The sequence below is a fragment of the Heteronotia binoei genome, chromosome 18, assembly GCF_032191835.1.
Source record: "Heteronotia binoei isolate CCM8104 ecotype False Entrance Well chromosome 18, APGP_CSIRO_Hbin_v1, whole genome shotgun sequence".
Taxonomy (NCBI): Eukaryota; Metazoa; Chordata; class Lepidosauria; order Squamata; family Gekkonidae; genus Heteronotia; species Heteronotia binoei.
In genome coordinates, this window is record NC_083240.1 from 37363295 (window position 1) to 37387453 (window position 24159).

The following is a 24159-nucleotide window of genomic DNA, read 5'->3' on the forward strand; positions in this document are numbered from 1 at the left end:
CTTTATTCACGGTCATCCGACCAGCTTAATACAAACAAAAACAAAATCATAAAAACAAACCCATCACCTCTTACACAAAATTCCTGACTCCTACCATTACACATATTGGGTTCTAGCTAAGCCTTTTTCTGGACATGCTACTTTTCACTATGTGAAGGAAAGCACTGTTCAGTGAGGCACTTAAATCATGGGAGCTGATGTCTGAAGCACAGCCAACGCACAGCTCTCCCAGCTGGGTGAGAACTTTGAAGTCTGGGTACAAGCAAGGACCAAAAAAAAAATAAGCCAGCAAGCCCACCAGTCCGATCCCATTCCTGCTGAACCACTCCACAGCCTACACAGAGGATGCAGAAGAGGTTTCTCCTAAACTATCCTGAATGCTGTGACACAAGATCCCTGAAACTAGACATCTAAGCCTTCTTTTTTCTCAGCATGGAGTGGCCCTCAGTTTGCGTCCTGGCAAATGCCACTCCCGCTTTCCCAAGCCCTTCCAGTTATCTGCACCACCAACTTCCCTCAACTGTCTCCTGGCAACCCAATTTCCAGTGTAAACGCTGCCAAATTATGGAATCAGGTGGGTAATCATGATGGTCTGAAGCAGCAGAACGAAGTTTGGCTCCATTGGCACCTGTAAGACTGACAAAGTTTTATTCATGATATAAAGCTTTTGTGTGCATGTGTACATACAAAAGTTTATACCCGGAATAAAACTTTGTTGGTTTTAAAGGTACCACTGGACTCAAACTTCGGTCTGCAGAATTATTTCAGATTCACCCACCTTTCCTATAAAGAGCCCAAAGCATCAACATAACCATCCCATGAGACAACTTCAGCCAAACAGCCAAAGAAAAAGTGTCACTTGCTCAAAAGGAACCAGCTGTTTTTTTTCTACAACTGAGTGGAGATTTGAACTTGAGGTTCCCACCTCCAAACTCAATGCTTTAGGCTTAAGGGGCATTAGGACCACGGGTTTTTTTTTTGGTAGCAGGAACTCTTTTGCATATTAGGCCACACACCCCTGATGCAGCCAAACCTCCTGGAGCTTACAGGGCTCCTAGTACAGGGCCTACTGTAAGCTCCTGGAGGATTGGCTACATCACGGGGGTGTGTGGCCTAATATGCAAAGCCCTGGTTAGTACCAAGAAGCCCTTGGGCCAAATCCAGCCCAAGAAGTGGTCATATCAATTGCTAAAGGGGGAAAAAAAGGGAGGGGTGATATGGTACATGCCAGCTCCTCTGGCAATGATTTTTGCAATAAGGGATCTTAGGCCTGTCAATCCCCCCCTTCGTAAAGCAGTCCCCCCACAAAGGGCTTTGGCTAGTGCAGCACTCGAGTGCTCCAATGATGCAAGATTCGTTCCAAGAAATACCTGTTGGCTTACAGGAACTGAGGGCTGCTTTGAGCTCTCAGGTGTTGCAGGATCCCTGCAGAGAACTGTGAACAACACTGTGATGCAGTACCAGAGATAAGTGGGGTACTCGCTCCCCCTAAGAACATACCATGGGTGGAATTATGGCGGCCCGATGCTGAAGCTGCTGCAGGTCCATCTGCCCTTGCTTGATGGTGGAGGACACTAGCAGAGGCCCCCGTCGGGTTCAGCAGGGAAGGCTTTGAGTCCATGGTGTACATTCTGGAAGGAGATTTACATTCAAAAAGATGAACTGAAGAACCTGGCAAGGGTTCAGGCAGCGAAAGTGCACTTGATAAATTCAATTGATCTGGACAGTAAGGTACTTTGGGGGCGGCAGTGGCAATGAAGCTTCTTGCAGGGATTGGTTCACCTGACTGTGTGTCATGAAGGGGTCTCAGGCAACTATTGGTGGAGCTGCTCTGATTCTAGAGAGGGACAAGGCAGGCAGGAAGCCAAGGAAAGGAGAGAGCAGGGAAAGCAGGCATCCATAAAAACAGGTTTGGAAGAGGAAGGAAAATGAGAAGAGCCAGGGAGTGATCAGGAGCTACAAAGGTGAAGGCGGCTGAAGAACACATCCTGGAATGAAATAAGCAATGAAACTGCTGGCTGCAAGCCCACAGATGAATTAAGCCGAGCTAATTTTAAAAGCAAAACTGGGTGCAATCCAGCAGCTGCACTGCCGTCTTCAGCACTCTGGTGGCAGCTTCAGGGCCAGGTTTCCCACCAGTTTTTTTTTTTAAATAAACCTAGACCAGACTCTTCCTCTGTGTTAACTGACTTGACAACTTCTCTTTGAACATTCTTGGGGTGAGCTCAGGAGCAATAGAGAGAGAAAAATGAAACAGACTCATCCAACCAAACAAAATGTGTGCAGCTGCATCACTGGCTTGTAGCGCTCACTGCCATGGGAAGCCATGACCGCCACGAGTTCAAATGGCATCGAAAGGCAATTAGGCACATTCATCAAGGAAAGGTCCATCAATAGCTAAATGGAAACTCCACCGTTAGTGGGAGTGTACTTCTGAATGCCAGATACTTGGGGATGGGGGGGGGGAATGGGGAATGTTTTGCCTTGTGCTCCTGTTTATGGTCCTTCCATGCAATAACTAGCCCTTTCAAGAAAGGGGACAGACATGCGGTCTGATGCAGCAGGACTTCTTCTGATGTTCTCGAGTTAGAGGACAGAAGGCCAAGGGAGTGTCCCAAAAGCACATAATCCAGCCAACTGAAACTCATCCTGGGACACACCGCTCTGAGACCTTCGAGGAAAGAGTGGAGCAGAAATCTTTTAAAAGAGGGAGATCCTTTCAACGTATTTTAAGATCTCTGCTACAATTAGATATTTACAAAATTTATAGAGGTCAAGGAAAGTGAGGAAAGAGACATTTCCGTCTCGTGATAAAGCAGGCAGTTTCCCCAGTGGAGCTGACAGAAAGAGATCCAGGACGTTCAACGAGAAGCGCTTCTTTGCATGATGAACTTACGGAACTTGTTTGCATAAAAGCAAAAGGGGCAAAGCAGAGGAGGTCTACCAATGGACGCTAAGCAATATGGCATTTTTCAAAGGTCCCGATATGGGGTGGTGCTACAACTAGGCCAACAGGGCAGGGAATGTAATGAAGAACCTTCTTTGCCTTAAACGAGCTCGAGACATTTGCGGGGGGGGGGGGGAGAAAACTCTTTAAAAGTGTGCAATCACATAATTGGTCTGTGGAACTGACTGCCGTGGGACACGGCGGTTTTGTAAGTCATGGAATTAAACTACTCACTCTAACTGTGCGCTGTTACGATGTCTTACTCCAAAGCATTCCCTTTACCAAGGAAAAGAAGTTAAATCCAGTATTACCGAGAAAGCTAAATTAAGCAGGCGGTGGAGTGTGGCGCTTCGTGCAGGAGGCAAAGAGACCGCATGCTCCTGAGGCTAAAATGGGAGGTTCCCTGTAATAATCCTGAGAATTAAAATCCCACCCCACCCCCATGAAGACCACTCAGTGTAACAGTTGCATGGGCAAAGCAAAAGCAGCTGGAGCTCCTTCCAGCCCCCTGAAAGGCTTGTGTCTCACCCTGCGTTGAAGAAGGATGACCAGGGAAGGCACACACTCTGCCAAATTGAGTGTGAGCACCACAGGGGCTGCTAGGTTCTGGGCACCATGGCGCTGGGGGTCATAATCAGCACAGGAATTCTTATGCTAACTCCTGTTTTTCAAAATGCTTGAGGGAAAAGAGCTGTGACAATCCTGCAGCTACAGAAGATGCCTCTATCGGGAAACGATGATAGCCGCTTGACTAGCCTTGCTCAGAGAGACAATATGCTAAGGCAGCTGGGACACACCATGCCACAGCACCCAAATGCCTTCTGCCTGCACTCCCTGAGAGCCAGTGGCAGACTAGGATCCTGGAAGACTTGGGTTCGAATCCTCACTTCTAGCATGGAAACTCACTGGGTGACTTTGGGCCCATCACAAACTCTTAGCCTGGCTTACCTCAAAGGTTGCTGTGTGAGAAAATGGAAGACGGGGGGACGATGTTCTAAAGCCACTTTGAGTCCCAACCGGGTAGAAAAGTGGTATATTTTACCTGTCGTCCTGCTCGTGCAGAGTCGGCTTTCCTTACTTGCATAATCCTTCCCTCCCCCCTCCTCCTCGCAAAGGACCCTTGTCTTCAGCAGTTGGCCTCACCTCTGCCTCTCGGGTTCTCCATCCACTTCCTCATCGGCACTGCAGGTGGCGCTGGAATCGTTGTCTGAGTTGGGTTCCATCCGCTGGGCACTGGCCTGCTGGGCAGGACCGAAGTCCATGTCTTCCGGCTCCAGCTTCTCTTTAGGCTTGCCCCCGTCCCTTTCTTTGGCATCAATCTCCATCTTCACCTGGACGTCTTCCGGAAGCCTCGCTTCAGCCTCGATGGGCTCCACTTTGGTGTGTACAACGAGGTTGAGCATGGGCTTGGTATCGATTGGCTGGCTGCGATTCTCCACCTCCATGGATTCCTCCCCCTCAGTCGTGGCTTCCTCTTTCACCTGCAGCTCAACGTTCTCATCTTCCGCCGTCTTAATACTCTGAGCTGGCAAGGGAGGGGATGCCACCGGGGTGGCTTTAATGGCCGACTCCTGTTCAATCGCTGCCTCAGTGGTTATCCTGGAAGAGCCGTTCTCGGCCAGGCCATCTTCCGAGGGCTTGGCAGCTTCCACCAGGGAAGGTGAGGGAGCACTTTCAGTATCCGAGCTATTTTCGGCACCTGGAAAAGGCATTAAGTTAAGAGTGAGTGTTCTAAAAAGTAATTAAGCAGCATTAACTGGATACCAAATTATTCCTACTCAGTACCATACGGCACACAACAGACCTGATACCTCGAGGGGGGGGGGGGGCTTGAGGGTAAATCCCGCAACTCCGTCACTGCAATACACGAGTGAAGTCACATCACTGTTGGGGAAACCTGCCCCTTCTTCCTGATCCTTGGCTAGAACGCTGGTTTCTGCCTTAACGACCACAACCCTCTTTACAGCCTCCTCAGCTGTAGCTAGATGTCCGCCTTGAAGACCAGATGCTTGTCAGTCATTCAGACCGCACAGACGGCCTCATGCAGTCCCCTCACCAGTTTCCTCTCCCCCGTGCCCCGCCCCCCCACAGCCCTTCACAGGCTTGAGCTGGCTTCTCTGGCGCTGCTCTCATATCAAAGGATACAAGGGTGTCAAAAGTGAATTTGAACTCGCCAAGAAATTAAATTCTACGTGTCGTCCTGCTTGTGCAGAGTCGGCTTTCCTTATTTGCAGCAATCTCTTAACCACTCAACAAGATCTGTTCTGTAACCATTTCGTTTGGCTGCTTTTAGTGTGTTTTTACCAGGCTATAACCTTGTGCCAAGTGATCAGTTAATTTTCACTTACGCTTATCGCCTTGCTTATCTGTCTGAACCCCTAATCCTTCTCATCGCCCATCGTTTGCAACGGCTAATTCTGTTTCAGATGTATAGAGAGGTCACACTTTGAAGTTTTGTAACGGGGTTCACGCTTTTCTACCTCCTTTTTCCTCCCCACCTAATGAGCCTACACTTGAAGGCCCCCCCCCCCATGACTGAATTAACCTTCACCCACTCCATAACCGACCACTTCAGAACTCCCAGCTTGGCATTTTATTTTTTTTATTTATTTTGCGGATTTATAGTCCGCCTTTCCCATAGTGGGCTCAGGGCGGATTACAACATAATAGAACAATTAAAAAGCCAACAATAAAGCCATGAAAACAGTTAAAACAAGTGGATAAAACAGCGTGGATGGTGTAAGCACATTTTACAGGTTAGGACATAGATGTCATAGGTGTCCTAAATGTCAGAGATGTCGGCCTGATCTCTAGCAGCCAGGATGGTAAGTCGGTGCAGGGAGGCCAATTTGATGGTATAATCAATAAAATGAAACGAGGATGCCCGCTTGCCTCAGTCAAAAGCCTGGGGGAATAGCTCCATTTTATAGGCCCTACAGAATGGTAGTAAATCCAGTAGGGCCTGAATCTCTGTGGGAAGCTGATTCCACCAGGTCGGGGCCAGGGCCAAAAAGGCCCCGGTCGAGGCAAGCCAGGCGTCCTTTGGGCCAGGGATAGTCAAACAATGTTGATTGGCCTGAAGAGCAGCAATTCATGAAAAGTCTTATTGGATTAAATGCTGTTAGTCTTTGAGGTGCCATCAGACCAGGGTTCCCCAACATGGTGCCCACTAAGCGTTTTTAGAAAATGGGTGGAGCCAGATAGGGCTTTTGCCCAGCAAGGTTTCTGATTGGCCACTGGAAGAAGAAGAAGAAGAATTGCAGATTTTTACCCCGCCCTTCTCTCTGAATCAGAGACTCAGAGCGGCTTACAATCTCCTGTATCTTCTCCCCCCACAACAGTCACCCTGTGAGGTGGGTGGGGCTGAGAGGGCTCTCACAGCAGCTGCCCTTTCAAGGACAACTCTGCCAGAGCTATGGCTGACCCAAGGCCATTCCAGCAGGTGCAAGTGGAGGAGTGGGGAATCAAACCCGGTTCTCCCAGATAAGAGTCCACACACTTAACCACTACACCAAACTGGCTCTGGAGACCTGATGTTGTGCAGATTTTTTAAAAAGTTGGCAGCTGCCACTGCATCACTGATGATCTTCACTGTACGACCAAAAATAAGTGTCCTGTTAAACAGAGGTGAGGTCTGAAACCCATAGAGCTAAACACAGAACTCCCTTATAAACATTGTACTACTGCAGATAAGTTGCCCCTGTTACTTGTTCTTATCCCGACAGACAGCTCCTTCTGAAGTCTCTGATGCTGCTTTGGCCGGTGAGGAGGACGCTCGCAGAAGAAGCGGCTCAGACCTTCACACTGGATTCGGGACAATTATTGTGTTACATCACCAGGCTGCAGCATTAGCTAGTGGGCCAGTGCTACCAACCAGCTAAAGGGCTGAGTGCCATTAAGAGTCAGAAAGAGCAAGCAGAGGGGGCACATCTAGGTCTTTGTCTACTTTGGAGGGCTTCAACTTGAAGGCCAGCCAGTCTCATCCCTAGCCCCAGCCAGGGCTTTCTTTTGCAGCAGGGACTCCTTTGCATATTAGGCCACACACACCCTGATGTAGCCAATCCCCCAAGAGCTTACAGGGCTCTTCTTACAGGGCCTATTGTAAGCTCCAGGAGGATTGGCTACATCAGGGGTGTGTGGCCTAATATGCAAAGGAGGTCCTGCTAGAATTCCTTACAGGGCTCTTCGTACAGGGCCTGCTGTAAGCTCCAGGAGGATTGGCTACATCAGGGGTGTGTGGCCTAATATGCAAAGGAGGTCCTGCTAGAATTCCTTACAGGGCTCTTCTTACAGGGCCTACTGTGAGCTCCAGGAGGATTGGCTACATCAGGGGTGTGTGGCCTAAGATGCAAAGGAGTTCCTGCTACAAAATAAGCCCTGGCACCAGCATGCTTGGGGGTGGGGTGGGGGAAGTGATTTGCCCACTGGCATCCTAAATCCGTCTGACCTCTGGAATCACCTTCGCTGTCTTCCGGGTTCTCTTCTTCATTGGATGCCTCGATGTCTTCATCCTCTTGGGCAGAGACAGTCGAGGCCACGCTCTCGCACTGAGACACTTCACGCTCCTCGCGAGGCCTTCGAGAAGACTAGAAGGCAGAAAGAAGGGAAAGGAACTTTCTTACATTCTCTTTACGCGCAGACTGTGGTGGCAACCCTCATTTCTGGCTTTAAGTCTATGGCAAAAAAATTAAAAATAAAAATGGTCCTTCCAGCAGGCAGAAAGGATGTAGAAGAACAGGTGCAAAGCGAACAAATATTTATTAAGTTCTTGCGGATCGGGGGATTGTTTCCAAAGTTATTCACTTCCCACCTTATCGCTCAAGGTGGAAAGTGCAAAAATCTTTGGAAACGATGCCCTGACGAAGCAAACTGCAAAATGCACAGGGATCCACAAAATGTTATTTATTTATTTATTTTTTTGCTTTGCGCGTGTTCTTCAACATTCTTTCTGCCTTTAGGTCTGTGGCATCAGCTACATTAGACAGCCTCCCAGATTCACCCAGTATCAACCACAAAGGGTCTCACGGATACAGCCCTTTGTGGCAGCAAGAGTCTCAGCACACGTTGTATTTGAGGTGTACAGCTAAAATCCTTAAAGTGGACCACAAAAATTCTAAAAGGACACGGTAAGTACATATTTTAAAGACCGTATGTTACACTTGTCAGAGCTGGGATGCAGAACAACAGCAAGTAGTAATTTCAAGTTTGAACAGAAATGTGAATAAATGCAAACGATTTCGGAAACCATATGCTGCAATGTGTCTGACAATAATACTATGAAAGAGTTCAACATTTTTAGTGTTAAAGCTGGTGGCTTGGAGAATGCATTTAAAGTTAAAGTTGCTTGTGAAGTGTGAAGTCGCCAAGTTTGCAGATGACACTAAATTGTTCAGGGTGGGGAGAACCAGAGAGGATTGTGAGGCACTCCAAAGGGATCTGTTGAGGCTGGGTGAGTGGGCGTCAACGTGGCAGATGAGGTTCAATGTGGACAAGTGCAAAGTAATGCACATTGGGGCCAAGAATCCCAACTACAAATACAAGTTGATGGGGTGTGAACTGGCAGAGACTGACCAAGAGAGAGATCTTGGGGTCGTGGTAGACAACTCACTGAAAATGTCAAGACAGTGTGCGACTGCAATAAAAAAGGCCAACGCCATGCTGGGAATTATTAGGAAGGGAATTGAAAACAAATCAGCCAGTATCATAATGCCCCTGTAAAAATCGATAGTGAGGTCTCATTTGGAATACTGTGTGCAATTCTGGTCACCGCACCTCAAAAAGGATATTATAGCATTGGAAAAAGTCCAGAAAAGGGCAACTAGAATGATTAAAGGGTTGGAACACTTTCCCTATGAAGAAAGGTTAAAACGCTTGGGGCTCTTTAGCTTGGAGAAACGTCGACTGCGGGGTGACATGATAGAGGTTTACAAGATAATGCATGGGATGGAGAAAGTAGAGAAAGAAGTCCTTTTCTCCTTTTCTCACAATACAAGAACTCATGGGCATTCAATGAAATTGCTGCGCAGTCAGGTTAAAACGGATAAAAGGAAGTACTTCTTCACCCAAAGTGTGATTACGATGTGGAATTCACTGCCACAGGAGGTGGTGGCAGCTACAAGCATAGACAGCTTCAAGAGGGGAACAGGTAAGCATATGGAGCAGAGGTCCATCAGTGGCTATTAGCCACAGTGTGTATATGTGTGTGTGTGTGTGTATAATTTTTTTGGCCACTGTGTGACACAGAGTGTTGGACTGGATGGGCCACTGGCCTGATCCAACATGGCTTCTCTTATGTTCTTATGTTCTTTCTTTTCACCTCCCCCTCCCTCCCCCATCTGTTTGCCTTCCTTCCTTGCAGCTCTCAAACATCTGACAAACATTTGATGTTTATTTTATGTCGCTGTTACTTTAAGTAAGTTTGGCCACCCCTGCTTTAAAACTCACCTGAGCTTCTCACTGACCCTCTTTCCTTGTGTTCTGACCCTGATTTGTCTCTTGTCCTGCGCTTCCCAAATCACCCTCTGGTCTCAAAACTTCATCTCACCTGCCATTCATTGGGGGAAGTACACACTTGTACAAATCTCTCCCCACCCCAGGCACATGCCATAAGGATGGCTCAACTCACTTTCTGCTTGTATTGCTGAAGAAGACTGTCAAGGTTGTGCCTCCTTTTATAGTTGAAATAGAAGTTCTTACACTGGGCCTCGCTCTTCGTTGCCACCATTTTGGCTATGGCCGCCCAGTTTCGCCCATGTTCCACTAACCCTGTTGAAACAGAATTTGTTAAATTTATTTAAGTGTCACCTTTCTTAAAATAAAGGCAGCACAACAGCATTTTTAAAAGCCCAGTAAAAATAAATCCCCACAAAGGTCTTGTTCAGGCAATCAAATGAACAGTTCAATTTTCTTGGTCAGTAGTTTTCAAAATGGGGGGAAATGCTGTGATTCCTCACTGAGAAGACTACTAATGATGCCAGAACACTTTCCAGAATCCCTTGCAATACACAAGGAGTCCTTAAAAGATGTTAATGCAAGAAGTTCTCCTCAAAAAGGAAGAATAATTTTCGGTTCTTATGAGAGGGATACGGAAGACAAATGGAAAGCAAGTCCAGTCATAGAGCAGAGTCTTTAAAAAACAGCCATAAGAATATATACCGATACACATCATCAATACAGATTCAGGTGGGCGCCACGTTGGTCTGAAGGAACAGAACAAAGATTGAGATTGGTGGCACCTTTAAAACCAACAAGGTTCAATTCTGGGTATGCTTCCAGCCAGAATTAAACTTTCTTGGCCTTAAAGGTGCCACTGGACTCAAACTTTGCTCATTGATATAATTATCCTCCTCACATCTAACACGGGTAAGCATCCATCGCAAATTTAAAATCACGGGCCGTGAACCAAGAAATGATAACACCGAAGAATCCAGCAGTGGGAAAGGGAAGTCAAAACAAAAACAAAACCCAGCTAACGACAGCGTGAAAAAAAAACAAAAATCCAGAAGAACTGCAAGTGCAAACAAAGACATGACCAGAGCTTTTTGGAGCAGGAATGGCTTTGCATATTAGGCCACACTCCACTGATGTAGCCAATCCTCCTGGAGCTTACAGTAGGCCCTACACTAAGAGACCTGTAAGCTCGTGGAGGATTGGCTACATCAAGGTGTGTGGCCTAATAGGCAAAGGAGCACCTGCTACAAAAAGGGGAGGGACGGTGGCTCAGTGGTAGAGCATCTGCTTGGTAAGCGGAAGGTCCCAGGTTCAATCCCCAGCATCTCCAACTAAAAAGGGGTCCAGGCAAGTAGGCGTGAAAAACCTCAGCTTGAGACACTGGAGAGCCGCTGCCAGTCTGAGTAGACAATACTGACTTTGATGGACCCAGGGTCTGATTCAGTATAAGGCAGCTTCAATATGTTCAAAAAGCCCTGGACATGACAAAGGTAGATCCGACTGAGGAAGAACACACCTGATACTGTAGGGCAGCTCAAATCTGTGAACAGGACAAGCCACTGCTCCAGTGGGTGGCATTCACCTCAGACCTGTGGCTCATGGAATTTCTCTCATGACTTGGGGTCACAGTGTGCCCTGCCGAGTGTATCACAAGCGACGTGCCGTGGCCAAGCCCTGTATCAGGGCAACCAGCGGCAACAACAAATCCTCATCCTCTTTACTACGGCAGCGGCAAGTCACGCAATGCCGCCTAAGCCTATAAAACGCTTCCAGGTCAGGTTTGCTCAGGGGCCGGCCGTGAAGGGGACCTTTGGCCAGTGCACTCCTTGTGACAGACCCATGAAGCCTCTGACTTCACCTTCCCTTCCTTCCCGGTCAGCTCTTCACAGCTTTCTCACGGCTTCTGGTAACGCAGCTGCAATTGCCGTGTTTCCAGCTGTGCATGCACCCAAGAACCAGTGTGTTATGCAAAAACAAGACACACTGAATTGGGAGGGGGGCGGGGGGGCAGGGATGATACCCACTGTTAGCAACAAAAAAGGAGTGGGGGGGGGGCGGACAGCAAACACAGGAATCAAGGAAATGAGAGCAAGGAGAGAATCTCCATGTAGCCTGTGGGCTGCCTGCCAGGGAACAAGGAAGTGGAAAGCTCAAGTGGGAGACCAACTGATGGAGGTCTTGTTCACACATACAGAAGCTGGAGGTGCAGGAAAAGGCAGGAGATGAAAGGATTCCAGTTTTCCATGTTCCTTGGCACAGAAGATGTCCTGCAGTTAGAAAGCTGGTGCAGGAGCCCCCCAACACCCCCTCCCCCAATACACTTGCTTCCTGTCCTGATTTTCTATCTCCAGGCAGTCTTCCACCAACAGGATGAAGCGTTTCAGGCTGCCCGGCCACCTCAGGGTCTGTACAGGACAGTGATTAGAACACTGGACTAGGATCACGAGACCTGGGTTCAAATCTCCGCTTGGCAACGAAGCTCACTGCGCGACCAGTCACTCCCTTGGTCTGATCAACCTTGCAAGGTTTTTTTGAGGATGAAATGAGAATAGAAGAAGAAGATGACTGCAGATTTATACCCAGCCCTTCTCTCTGAATCAAGAGTCTCAGAGCGGCTCACAATCTCCTATATCTTCCTCCCCCCACAACAGACACCCTGTGAGGTAGATGGGGCTGAGAGAGCCCTTACAGCAGCTGCCCTTTCAAGGACAACCCCTGTGAGAGCTATGGCTGACCCAAGGCCATTCCAGCAGCTGCGAGTGGAGGAGTGGGGAATCAAACCCGGTTCTCCCAGATAAAGAGTCCGCGCCCTTAACCACTACACCAAACTGACTCTCAAGTGTTGGCCACTCTGAACTAAAGGACAGGAGCAGCATTTTGACAGGGAGACAGAGCTCTGCCCCCTCATTTCCACCACCGTCTCCTAGATGAGTGTTCTTGACAGAGGTTGCATGGAGGACAGCAAGCCGCACACTGGCTCGGGCCACCCAAAAGCCTATAATTCTGCCCTCTTAAGAGGCGCATTAGCCTCCTTTCCCAAACAGTGAAACTAAAGTGCTTTTTTTGGGGGGGGGAGAGGAGGAGTGACGGGAGGAGAGAGAGAAAGGAGCTCGACTCTCCTAAGGTCACGCCGTGTCAGAGCCAAGAATAAAAACCCAGCTCTCCTGACCTCGCAGTGCCGAGAGCTTATCTACTGGATCATGCCGTCTCCCCAGTTGACGTAACCTAATTCTCCTGGTGCAGGAAAGCTGCTTAAACCTCTATAGCTAGCCCTGGACACAGTGCACTGGAGGGACAAGAGGTGGGGCAAAGTCTGCCTTCGCAGCACGAAGCAGGGCTCCGCAGGGTGAAAACAGTAGGGATTTGCAGAGCCACCCAACTCCGTGCATTATCAAACTCGGGTCACGGGATCAGCGACCTTGCATGATCTACGGCATCAGCTGTATTAGAGGTCCTCCTCCTCCTACCCGACAGCGACCGAAGAGAGCCTCCTAGTACATGACACTGAGAGCCTCACCGCATGATCAATACTCCCTCGAAGCTGTGGAGTCTTGTGAGCAAAAATTCCACTTTGTGAGCTGCTGGCGTTAAAGCTGTGAGCTGCTGCATAAATTAGTTTGCTCTGGGGCCTTCCTTCCTGAGCCGAGACAAAAACGTGTGAGCCGGAGGCTAAAAAACTGTGAGCTAACTCACGCTAACTCAGCTTAGAGGGAACATTGATTGTTTTATTTTTATTTATTTAGTAGGCTTATATCCCGCCTTTTCCCGTAAACGGGCTCAAGGCGGATCACAACATATAAAAACAACAATAAAAACCTACACGTAAAAATTAAAACACCGCATTAAAATTAACCGTAAAAACAATCAATAAAACGCGCCACCGGCGGGCAGAGCACAGCATATCGATAACCAGCTGTAGGCCCACCTTAAACGATGGTAATAACAATAGGATAGCACTGTAACAAAGCATGATGTCGCCACAAGGGAAGCCAAATGGTGGAATAATAGGACACCTGCTGCCTCAACCATAGGCCTGGTCGCAGGTCCTACGAAATGGCAGTAATTCAGGTAGGGCCTGGATCTCCACAGGAAGCTGATTCCACCAGGATCTCCACAGGGAGCTGATTCCACCAGGCAGGGCTGAAAAGGGCCATTGCCCACAATATATACGTGAAGCATGCAGCTCATCTCCTTCAAGCACACAGCTAAATATGTTAAGAATGGAACAAGCGCATTTTTTAGGGGAGAAAATGTGCGTTATCACACAAGAGTAGTCATTGGAGCTGGGAGGACTGGCGCTCTTGTGACACAGCAAGCAGCAACACCAGGTTTGCAGTGTCTAACATGGGAAACGACCATTAGGAAGTTCTCTCTTCCACACCTGCGTCTCTTGTAGCAGCGGCAGGATGAAGGCAGCTGTTCCAAAGCGCAGCACACCCTTCTCCATCTCTCCAGGCCGATGCCTCAACCGAGCTAGAGAGCAGAATGCCAGCCTATCCCCCTGTCAATGGGGCAAGGGGATTACAAGTCCTAGATTTCCTCCATCCCACCAGTGCCTCATTGGTGCCAGCTCAGATTTGGCACCAGCTTAGATATGCTGCCCAGCACAGATATGGCCAATCTCTCACACTCTCCTCCCTGCTAATCAATAATTCTCTTATGCTTTTTTTTTTTTGCTTTGCCATGATTCTGCAACTTTATTCCGAGGATCTGATCCCTTGACGCTGCTCGTTTCAGGTGTTTGGATCATTCTACCTTTTGTTGCTTTCCGCTTCTAACTAGGGCAACTTCTTTGTATTTTTAAAGCAGTTAAAGTAGCTTGTGCCTTCTGATTCTAAGCTCGGTTTCCTCGATAGTTGGAAATCATCTTTGACATTTTTCATGGAAAGCAGGATATACAAATGAGCGCATCCCTTTTCACTTTTGTTCTTATAAAGTACGGCTACCATATAAATCTTCTACGGGAAAAACTGGCAAAAAAGGAGGTACTTCTTCACCCAAAGACCAATTAGCACGTGAAATTCACTGCCGCAGGAAGTGGTGATGGTTACAAGTATAGACAGTGTCGGAGGAGCTTCAGAAGCATAGGTAGCTTCAGGAGGCTACAATCATAAATAGCTTCAACATATGGAGCAGAGGTCCATCAGTGGCTATTAGCCACAATGTATAGATGGAGCATTTTGTCTGGAGAGTCATGCTCTGTATTCTTGGTGCTTGGGGGGGCCACAGTGGGAGGGCTTCTGGAGTTCTGGCACTGCTGGTGGGCCTGATGTTCTGGCCGCTGGGTTCTGGCCATTGTGTGACACAGAGAGTTGGAGTGGATGGGCCACTGGCCTGATCCAACATGGCTTCTCTTATGTACTCTTGTGTTCTCACTTGTGGATGGCCCTACACCTGCCCTCCTTGACTTCTGGTGGTCTGACTAGGTCACACAAATCCTGCCAGGTGGTCCGACACGTCTTGTCTGTCAAGCAGAAATGCAACACTCCAAACAACCAAACTTCCCCCTAAGAGCCTGGGGCTTTTCAGTTTAGGGGAAGACAAAAGGCAACTATGGACAGCGAGGAAGAAAACACGACTGAGGTTCATATAATTACGCCTAATGTGGAGAGAAGGCGGAGGTGAACTTGTTATCCCTCTCCCTATAAACTATAATTCAGGGGTACGCAGTGAAGAAAAAAACCCCACTTTGTTGTGTAAAACATGCAATTAACTTGTGGAAAAATCAACGCCGCATATCACAGCTGGGTATATTAAAAACTTTCAAAGAAGATTAGATTCATAAAGGAGAGGCTAGTTAGCCATGATGGCTAAAGAGAGCTAGTTTGGTGTAGTGGTTAAGTGTGCAGACTCTTATCTTGGAGCACCAGGTTTGATTCCTCACTCTTCCACTTGCAGCTGCTTGGAATGGCCTTCGGTCAGCGATAGCTCTGGCAGAGGTTGTCCTTGAAAGGGAAGCTTCTATGAGAGCTCTCTCAGCCCCACCCACCTCACAGGGTGTCTGTTGTGGGGGAGGAAGAGAAAGGAGATTGTGAGCCGCTCTGAGACTCTTGAGTGGAGAGCGGAATATAAATCCAACGTCGTCTTTTTTTTCTTCTAAAGTCATTCAGTGTGGCTGTGGCTCTCCAAGATCTTTCTCAGTCCAGCTTCAAGATATTTTACATGGAGATACACTGACTAAAACTAGGACTTTCTGAATGCAAGGAACGTGCTCTTCCGACTGAACCATGGCCCTTTCCCACACATCTGAAGTCGCCTTACGCTAAGGCAGAACCTGGGTCCACCTACCTCAGTTCTCCCTACTCAGATGGGCAGTGCTCTGGCAAGCAAAACTTGCCAGAACTATGAGCGATTCTTCCCGGCCCTGAGGATTGGATCTGAGACTTTCGGCGTACGAAGCAGGCCCTCTGCTCTCCTCAACAGATTACGTTATGCCAAGCAATTTTCACCCTTTCTCTTCCGCATACAACCACTCCTTTTCTGAAAAGTTCCCTCTGTGGACCCCCACCCACCATCCAAAAACCAAGGCATGCTGGTCCGTCCGTTTAGAAACTGCCACGCAAGAACCCATCCATGACACCAATTTCAAAACATTTCCCATTTCTGGTGGGTTCTGACAGACCAAGTCTCAAACGGGTGGGTGGAATCTCTCTCGACAAATCAGAAGCTGCCAAATCCTCCAACAAGTGCCGACGCCGGCTGAGCTAAAAGAGCGGTGCATCCGTTCTTAGCGAGTCACTTCTCCCTCCCCGACGCAACTGCTCTGTAGAATCTGACAGCCCCGTAGTATTCGTTCCCATGCTACTTACCCCCTGGACTACAGCATTCATAAAAACAAATAGAAAGTGTGTGGACTTCCATTGTCCAGGCTCCGGCTGGGGATGGTGGCCTGCGGGCACTTTCAATTTCTGCTGCTTCGCAGCTGCACGCGTAAATGTACGCACACGCACCCCACCACCACATGAGAAAAGCCCCCCCCCCCCCCTTTTTACCTTTCTTCGCAATTTCCATCTCTTCTTCTGTCCAGCGGGAGGTTTCCACCGGCTCTGCCAAAGCTGAAACAGCAGAGAGCAAATCCTGTCAGATGGCAAAGGGGCCGGGGCCCTGCGCTTTCAGTCTAATCTATTAATCTGTTTACATTAAGGACTGCTCAGGGAATGATGCCGGGTGACGGCGGGAGACGGTCAGTTCTGATTAAGATCCCAACCGAGGGCCGGAGAGAGGAGGGAAAGAACGAGATCCCCCTTCTGTAAGCGAGGAGACTGGTGAGGAGGAGAGTTAGCCATTTGTAATCCCAGCCATTTTGACCTCTGTTGCCTGCCCGACGTGTTGGGAGGACTGTAAATCCACAGCTGCTCATTAAATTGTGTGTGTGTGTGTGTGGGGGGGTGTCTCTTGTCCAAAAGTATAACTAATTTCCACTTGGCCTGCCCAATATCAGAGATCTTAAGATTGCCAGCAAATGAACCTGGGACTCTCTGCATGGGGAGGGGTGGTGGCTCAGTGGTAGAACATCTGCTTGGTAAGCAGAAGGTCCCAGGTTCAATTCCCGGCATCTCCAACTAAAAAGGGTCCAGGCAAATCGGCATGAAAAACCTCGAGACCCCGGAGAGCCGCTGCCAGTCTGAGTAGACAATATTGACTTTGATGGAACAAGGGTCTGATTCAATATAAGGCAGCTTCATATATTCATATGTTCTTGCAAAATAAGCGCCCACCCACTGAACCCACAAAGAGAAAGTCACAGATACAAAGCTGCCTCGTTCCTTGAGGCATAAAACATGCCGCGACTTTGGCTGGCAGGGACTCTTTGGATTGCAGGCAGAAGTTCTTCTCGCTCCCAAAGATGATGTAACTGCGAGATACCAGAGACTAGACCCAAGACCTCCCTCCCCCGCAACCCACTTCAGCAAACAGTGGGATCAATGAAGGATTCATCGGTGATTAATTGCCCATCAGGATCTGAGCTTTGATTTAAGAGCCGTCTGCCAGCTTGAAGGCTTCTGGAACGCAAAAAGTGTCCAAAGCTCCCATGCAACCCAAACCAGGGGATTTTGTGCAGTTTCGTAACTCCCTGCAATTCGCAACTCCCTGCCAAATGTGGGAGCAGAATAAAGCAAAACTTCTAGCCGCTACATCACCCCAAACCCAGCAGGATAGATGGATGCATGCTAGGGCTGGCCAGCCGACACTTCCCCAGTACTACCTGCCCCCATGCCTCCCCCACAGGTGGGAGAGGCAGGAGGTTAAACAGTTTGCAGAACTGGCAGAGGTTTTGTCCAGTGTTCCCTCTAAGCTGAGTTAGTGTGAGCTAGCTCACGGATTTTTAGCCTCTGGCTTACACCTTTTTGTCCTAGCTCAGGAAAGAGGGCCCCAGAGCACACTAATTTATGCAGTCGCTCACCCCTTTAATGCCACCAGCTCACAACTTTAATGCCAGTAAGCTCACAAAGTAGAATTTTTGCTCACAAAAGAGCTTAGAGGGAACACTGGTTTTGTCATAGCTTTTGAAGAGGCCAGGAACACTCCTTGGGCAAAGCCTTCTTAACAGCAGAGCCTCTGGCTCTTGTGCATGTTCCGCTTCTCCTCTGTGGTGGTGCAACAGCTAAAGGGAGCCCCCCAGTGGAATGGGCTCATGTGCCAACGGAACGTCCGTCTGGGAATCCCACTGGGTGGACGGTAACAAGGAATTGCTGTCTGTGCTTCTGGGATTCTGCCCATGTGGCAAAACCTCTCTCCCATCTCCACCCTCCAGCTTTTTTTCTTATACAGATAGCGCTTTTCTGAATGTTTTTCTTCCCCACCCCCAGTCGGTCCTGGCCCCATACTGTTTTGGTACTTTTCTCCCTTTCTCACAATACAAGAACTCGTGGGCACTCCATGAAACTGCTGAGCAGTCGGGTCAGAATGGATAAAAGGAAGTACTACTTCACCCAAAGGGTGATGAACACATGGAATTCACTGCCACAGGAGGTGGTGGTGGCTGTAAGCATAGACAGCTTCAAGACAGGATTGGATAAACATATGGAGCAGAGGTCTATCAATGGCTATTAGCCACAATGTATTGATAGAACTCTCTGTCTGGGGCAGTGATGCTCTGTATTCTTAGTGCTTGGGGGGGGGGGGGGGAGACAGTGGGAGGGCTTCTAGTGTCCTGGCCCCACTGATGGACCTCCTGATGGCACCTGGGGGTTTTTTGGCCACTGTGTGACAGAGAGTGTTGGACTGGATGGGCCATTGGCCTGATCCAACATGGCTTCTCTTATGTTCTTATGGTTTATCCCCTAATTTCCACATGTATTTGTCTGCCTACAATTTTCCCCCTCTCTCTTTTTCATTTTTAACCTGGTTTGTTACCTTTCCTTTTCAGAAAACTTTTACCCCAATCTTTTTTTCTGGAAGCACATTCCGAGTCACCTTTTTCCTTGTACATAGTGCTCCTGTCAGTTTTCTTTGTCCTGCCCACTCCCAGGCTCCTCCATCCCACCTTTTTGATGACTGGACTGTCATCATCAACTGCTCCCCCTCCCGTGCTCTGAAGAAGAGTGGTTTCATTTTTCTATTTTGCTTAAATTAAAAAATGGTGCTCAAATATCAACACATTCATCTACTGCTGGCACAATAGGTCAAGAAAGTCCTCTGAATTCCCAGCTTTCATTTTTTTAAAAAAACGTAGGTCCCTAGCCTCTTCCTTCACAGAAATAAGGGCAGGGGGAGAAGGCATATCTCTTCAAGGGAAGGGGCCAGAGATTTTTTTTTTTTTGTAATGAAAGCTGGGCATTCAGCAGACCTGTTTGATCTATTATTACAGCTATATAATGATATTTAGTGCCTTAAAAACATAGCCATGATATCAATATAAAGGTAGTTCCCTGTGCAAGCACCAGTCATTTCCAACTCTGGGATGATGTCGCTTTACAATGTTTTCACGGCAGACTTTTTACGGGGTGGTTTGCCATTGCCTTCCCCAGTCATCTACACTTTACCCCCAGCAAGCCGGGTACTCATTTTACCAGCCTTGGAAGAATGAAAGGCTGAGTCAACCTTGAGCCGGCTACCTGAATCCAGCTTCCACCGGGATCGAACTCAGGTCGTGGGCAGAGCTTGGACTACAATATTGCTCTGCACAAAAACTAAGGTGTGTATGTGTGTACTGTGATGCCTCCAATGACACCAGCACCCTTCCTTGAAAGTCCTAATTATTTAAAGCATGTGCAAGAAAAAACAAACTCACTCCACATCTGTTAAAATGCAGAGGGAGGGCAGACGTGCAGAAGAACAGCGCCCAAACCAATTTCAATGCTTGCCAATCGTCTACCAAGAAAATAAGCAGCAAGCATGCAGAAAAGTACCTAGTCCTCGCTCCCATATGGACCAAAGTCCAAGTATGTACACTTCCCTACATACCTCCCTTGTTACCCTTGGCTCTCCTCCACCCCGGTCTACCTCTCCAAATATTTAGAATATATTTGGGGCAACAAGTCCATCAATGGTGCCACTCTGATACAACACCATGGCACAATGTAATTAATTTTTCTCACATGCACCATGGTCAGATTGGCTAGCAACTGGGGGGGGGGGGTGCCGTATCCTAGAGCAGGGGTGGCCAAACTTGCTTAGTGTAAGAGCCTTATAGAATAAACATCAGATGTTTGAGAGCTGAAAGGCAGGCAGGCAAATAGATAGGAAAGGGAGGAAGAGGTGGAAAGAAAGCAACTTTAAATGCTGGCTTGGCTTGGAGAAGTGATTTAAAGAGAGAAATGCCTTCTCCGAGCTGGACGACAGGGGAGTGGGGCTTCAAGAGCCACACAATATGTGTTAAAGTGCCACATGTGGCTCCCGAGTCACGGTTTGGCCACCCCTGTCCTAAAGTATGTGGTTTGGCTAGCTTGCTTGATTCATCCAGAACAGTTTACTCAGCACTAGCCTTCCAGCTGCTCTCTGCTTTGAAGCATGCTGTGCTCCAGGTTACATGGGCTGGGGAGTCTCTGCCCTGCTTTGTGTACACACATGGGGGGAAAGATCTTTAGTTATTTATGCCCCACCTTCCTCGCTAATGGAGACCTACAACAGCCTATGTTATTTTCTTTTCCTCCATTTTAGGGTACCTTTGAGATTTATTCTAGCCTTTGGTTGCAGAGGCGTAAAGGTTCATAATGCCCCTGTATAAATCGATGGTGCGGTCTCATTTGGAATACTGTGTGCAATTCTGGTCAGCACACCTCAAAAAGGATATTATAGCACTGGAGAAAGTCCAGAAAAGGGCAACTAGAATGATTAAAGGGTTGGAACACTTTCCCTATGAAGAAAGGTTAAAACGCTTGGGGCTCTTTAGCTTGGAGAAACGTCGACTGCTGGGTGACATGATAGAGGTTTACAAGATTATGCATGGGATGGAGAAAGTAGAGAAAGAAGTCCTTTTCTCCCTTTCTCACAATACAAGAACTCGTGGGCATTCGATGAAATTGCTGAGCAGTCGGGTTAAAACAGATAAAAGGAAGTACTTCTTCACCCAAAGGGTGATTAACATGTGGAATTCACTGCCACAGGAGGTGGTGGCGGCTACAAGCATAGCCAGCATCAAGAGGGGGTTAGATAAAAATATGGAGCACAGGTCCATCACTGGCTATTAGCCACAGTGTGTGTGTGTGTGTGTGTGTGTGTGTGTGTATATATATATGAAAAAAATTTTGGCCACTGTGTGACACAGAGTGTTGGACTGGATGGGCCACTGGCCTGATCCAACATGGCTTCTCTTATGTTCTTAAAGGTTCCAACTGCAGATATTATGTGAAGTAGCTTTGGGGAGAGAGAACAAAGCATGCATCTGTATATTTCCCTTGCCCCAACCCGCTCACCAGGTCCTTGGGTTACCGCCTGTGTACAGAACTGCACTGAACTGTCTTTGCCTCTTCCTGCATGTTTTTAAGGACTGCACAGCCATACTTATTCACTACACGGGTCACAAACTGTGAGTTAACAAACCTGAGGCTATTGTGTAGAGACGAACACGTTCCTTCAACAATGCCATGCATGCGAGGTCTCTGCAGAAAGCGTGGCCTCGTTTTTGTTTTGTGCTTTCTTCTTCTTCTTTTTTTAAACAAACAGCATCTCCTGTTCTTAAAGTAGGACAGCCAGTCCTCGGACACAAAAGAAACTGTTCCCGTGCAATTGTATGGCAACGATTTACAAAACCTTCAGTTGCCGTCTGAAACGCTGCATCTCAAACTGCATTTCCATCCTCAATCCTCTATTCTTAGCTCTCGAACGCTGTGCTCCAGGGCTGTGTATAATCTGATCCCCTTTAAAATGAATTTATTCCTAGCACCACATTCCTAACTGATAAAAACATACCGCTTAGATTCTCACTAATCCATACGACCACCCTCTAAGGCAGTACTTGCCCCACGTGTCACAGGCTGCCCAAACAGCCCGGTTTTAGGAGCGGTGCTACCCTCTCCTCTGTCCCCATTTGTTTAACAAAAGGTTTACATCAACCATACGTAATGCCAGTTTAGAGCCACGTGGTGTAGATTGGTAAAGCTCCAGTACTACAGTCCAAACTCTGCTCACAACCTGAGTTTGATCCCGGCGGAAGCTGGGTACAGGTAACCGGCTCCAGGTTGACTCAGCCTTCCATCCTTCCGAGGTCGGTAAAATGAGTCCCCAGCTTGCTGGGGGAAAAGTGTAGATGACTGGGGAAGGCAATGGCAAACCACCCCGTAAAAAGTCTGCCGTGAAAATGTTGTGAAAGCAACGTCACCCCAGAGTCGGAAACGACTGGTGCTTGCACAGGGGACTACCTTTACCTTTTTAATTCCAGTTTGGGAGAAATACCAGTGACTGGCCTAAATACACCGAGGGAGCTCATGGCAAAAGAAGAGCTACAAGTTACACTGCTACTGTGAACAGGGAGCACTCCGTGTTCTCTTTTTCCTCTGTCCCCTCAGCAAGGATGCCCCAACGTGTCTTCTTTTGCTTTCATATGTTGTTTTTTTGGCCTTTCTACATTGCTGGTACTCCCCATTCATAGTGTGGCATTTCAATCTCCGTCCTGCACAAGCGACACAAATTCCAGCACCAAGCTTAGCAGCAATTATTTCTACTAACTTTTAAAAACTAACCGTGGTTCGGAAATAAACGGTGCGTCTACAAGAACCTGGCTTCCCTCGCACTCATAAATTCCTTTCCTGTGCCAGGACATCCCAGTATGTCATAACAAACAAATAAAATTAATTAACGAGCAGGTTTGTCTGGCAAGTGTTTGCACAAGCTGTTAATCTGGTTTTGAACTCCTCCAATCAGCCTCCATTGGTACTCAGCAGTTCTGCTTCATCTATGCACAAGGCATGATTGGATCAGTCACTCCTGATGCAGGGACAGAATGGAATCACCCTCTCTCTGGGGAAAGATGACCAAATGGTGACTCGTACAGAATTACAGAGTAAATGCCAACATCTGTGGATGAAATAATGAACTACGCCTCCAGTTTTTATTCAGAAAGGTTTCTTCGCCCCCAGGAGGTCTGAAAACCGCTGGCCCGGTACCACAGCATGTGTCGTGACAACATTCACCAGAGCTTGTTTTGCAGAAGGAACTCCTTTGCATATTTGGCCACACACTCCTGATGTAGCCAATCCTCCAAGAGCTTACAGGACTCTTAGTATAGGACCTACTGTAAGCTCTTGGAGGATTGGCTGCATCAGGGGTGTGTGGCCTAATATGCAAAGGAGTTCCTGCTACAAAAAAAGTCCTGACATTCACTACCCTGTGAGCTTCCCCACCAAGGTCCGCTTTGCTCCCTGCAGAAGCAGCAGTGCACTTGCTGCATGGTGGAGAGAGAATAGGATATAGGGTGGCTGCCATTTTAAGTGGTAGCCTAGTGTCTCTCTGGATGACTGATTCTAGCCCATGCTCAGTTTACCCTCAGTTTACTGGGCAAAACCTTACCTTTGTCTCTTTTCATGCGCCTGGTGTCTTGTTCAGACTATGCCACAATACGTATGATCCTACTACAAACATAACATTAGCCAACACAATGCCTGGTACTTGTAAGACTGCTCGCACAGTGGCTGACAATCCAGTTTAAACAAGGCACTGGCCACCTACAACAACACATGGGTAAGTTTTTCTTGCTCACCAGTCTCCTGTTTAAAAGTGGCCCTGTATTGGGGGCTTGTAGTTCTGTTTTATCCGCCATTTTTCAAATGCTGAAAAACAGCCCCTTTCTGGAGCCCTGTTCCTTGCAGAAATGGCCCTACTTAGTTCCCAGCTGCTCCTGTGAAATCTCCATAGGTATTTTAAAACCAGAGGCAAGCAATGGGTCATGCGAGGAGTTGAAAAGAATAAACTTTGAGGGATGCGGAAGAAGCCTTCGCTGGGGAACAGGCTTTTCTGGTGGGGACTGCTGTGGGGGTCTTACTTACAAGGTTCTGGAGGGGGAGGCAACGAAGGTGGCGGCTCTTCAGTAGCGGCCGCGGCTGCGGCATTTGCTGCCGCGGCTTCGTTTGTCATTGATCTGGTGATCCGGCCCTTCCGCCGGCCTTGGCTGTTGGCAGTCTTCCGGCCCCTCGGAGCGGTCTGCTCCCTTTCCTCAGGCTCTTCGGGGGCTGCTTCAATCTTGTCCTTCTCCTTGATGTTCTCCCTAGGAATAAACATATGGAGGATCAACATCCGGAGCAGAGGTCCATCAGAGGCTATTAGCCACAGCGTCCAACATGGCTTCTCTTATGTTCTTAACCCGGGGGGGGGGGAATCCCTGA

General features: G+C 48.1%; 1 protein-coding gene across 1 annotated transcript in view; it reads right to left on the bottom strand.

Moving 5' to 3' along the window:
• Positions 1-24159, bottom strand: part of NCOR1 (nuclear receptor corepressor 1) — a 188040-nt gene that overhangs the window by 67999 nt on the left and 95882 nt on the right. The window contains 7 exon segments of the mRNA XM_060259485.1: positions 1501-1581; positions 1583-1631; positions 4091-4646; positions 7407-7533; positions 9573-9712; positions 16390-16452; positions 23824-24041. Coding sequence (XP_060115468.1) covers positions 1501-1581; positions 1583-1631; positions 4091-4646; positions 7407-7533; positions 9573-9712; positions 16390-16452; positions 23824-24041 — 1234 coding nt within the window.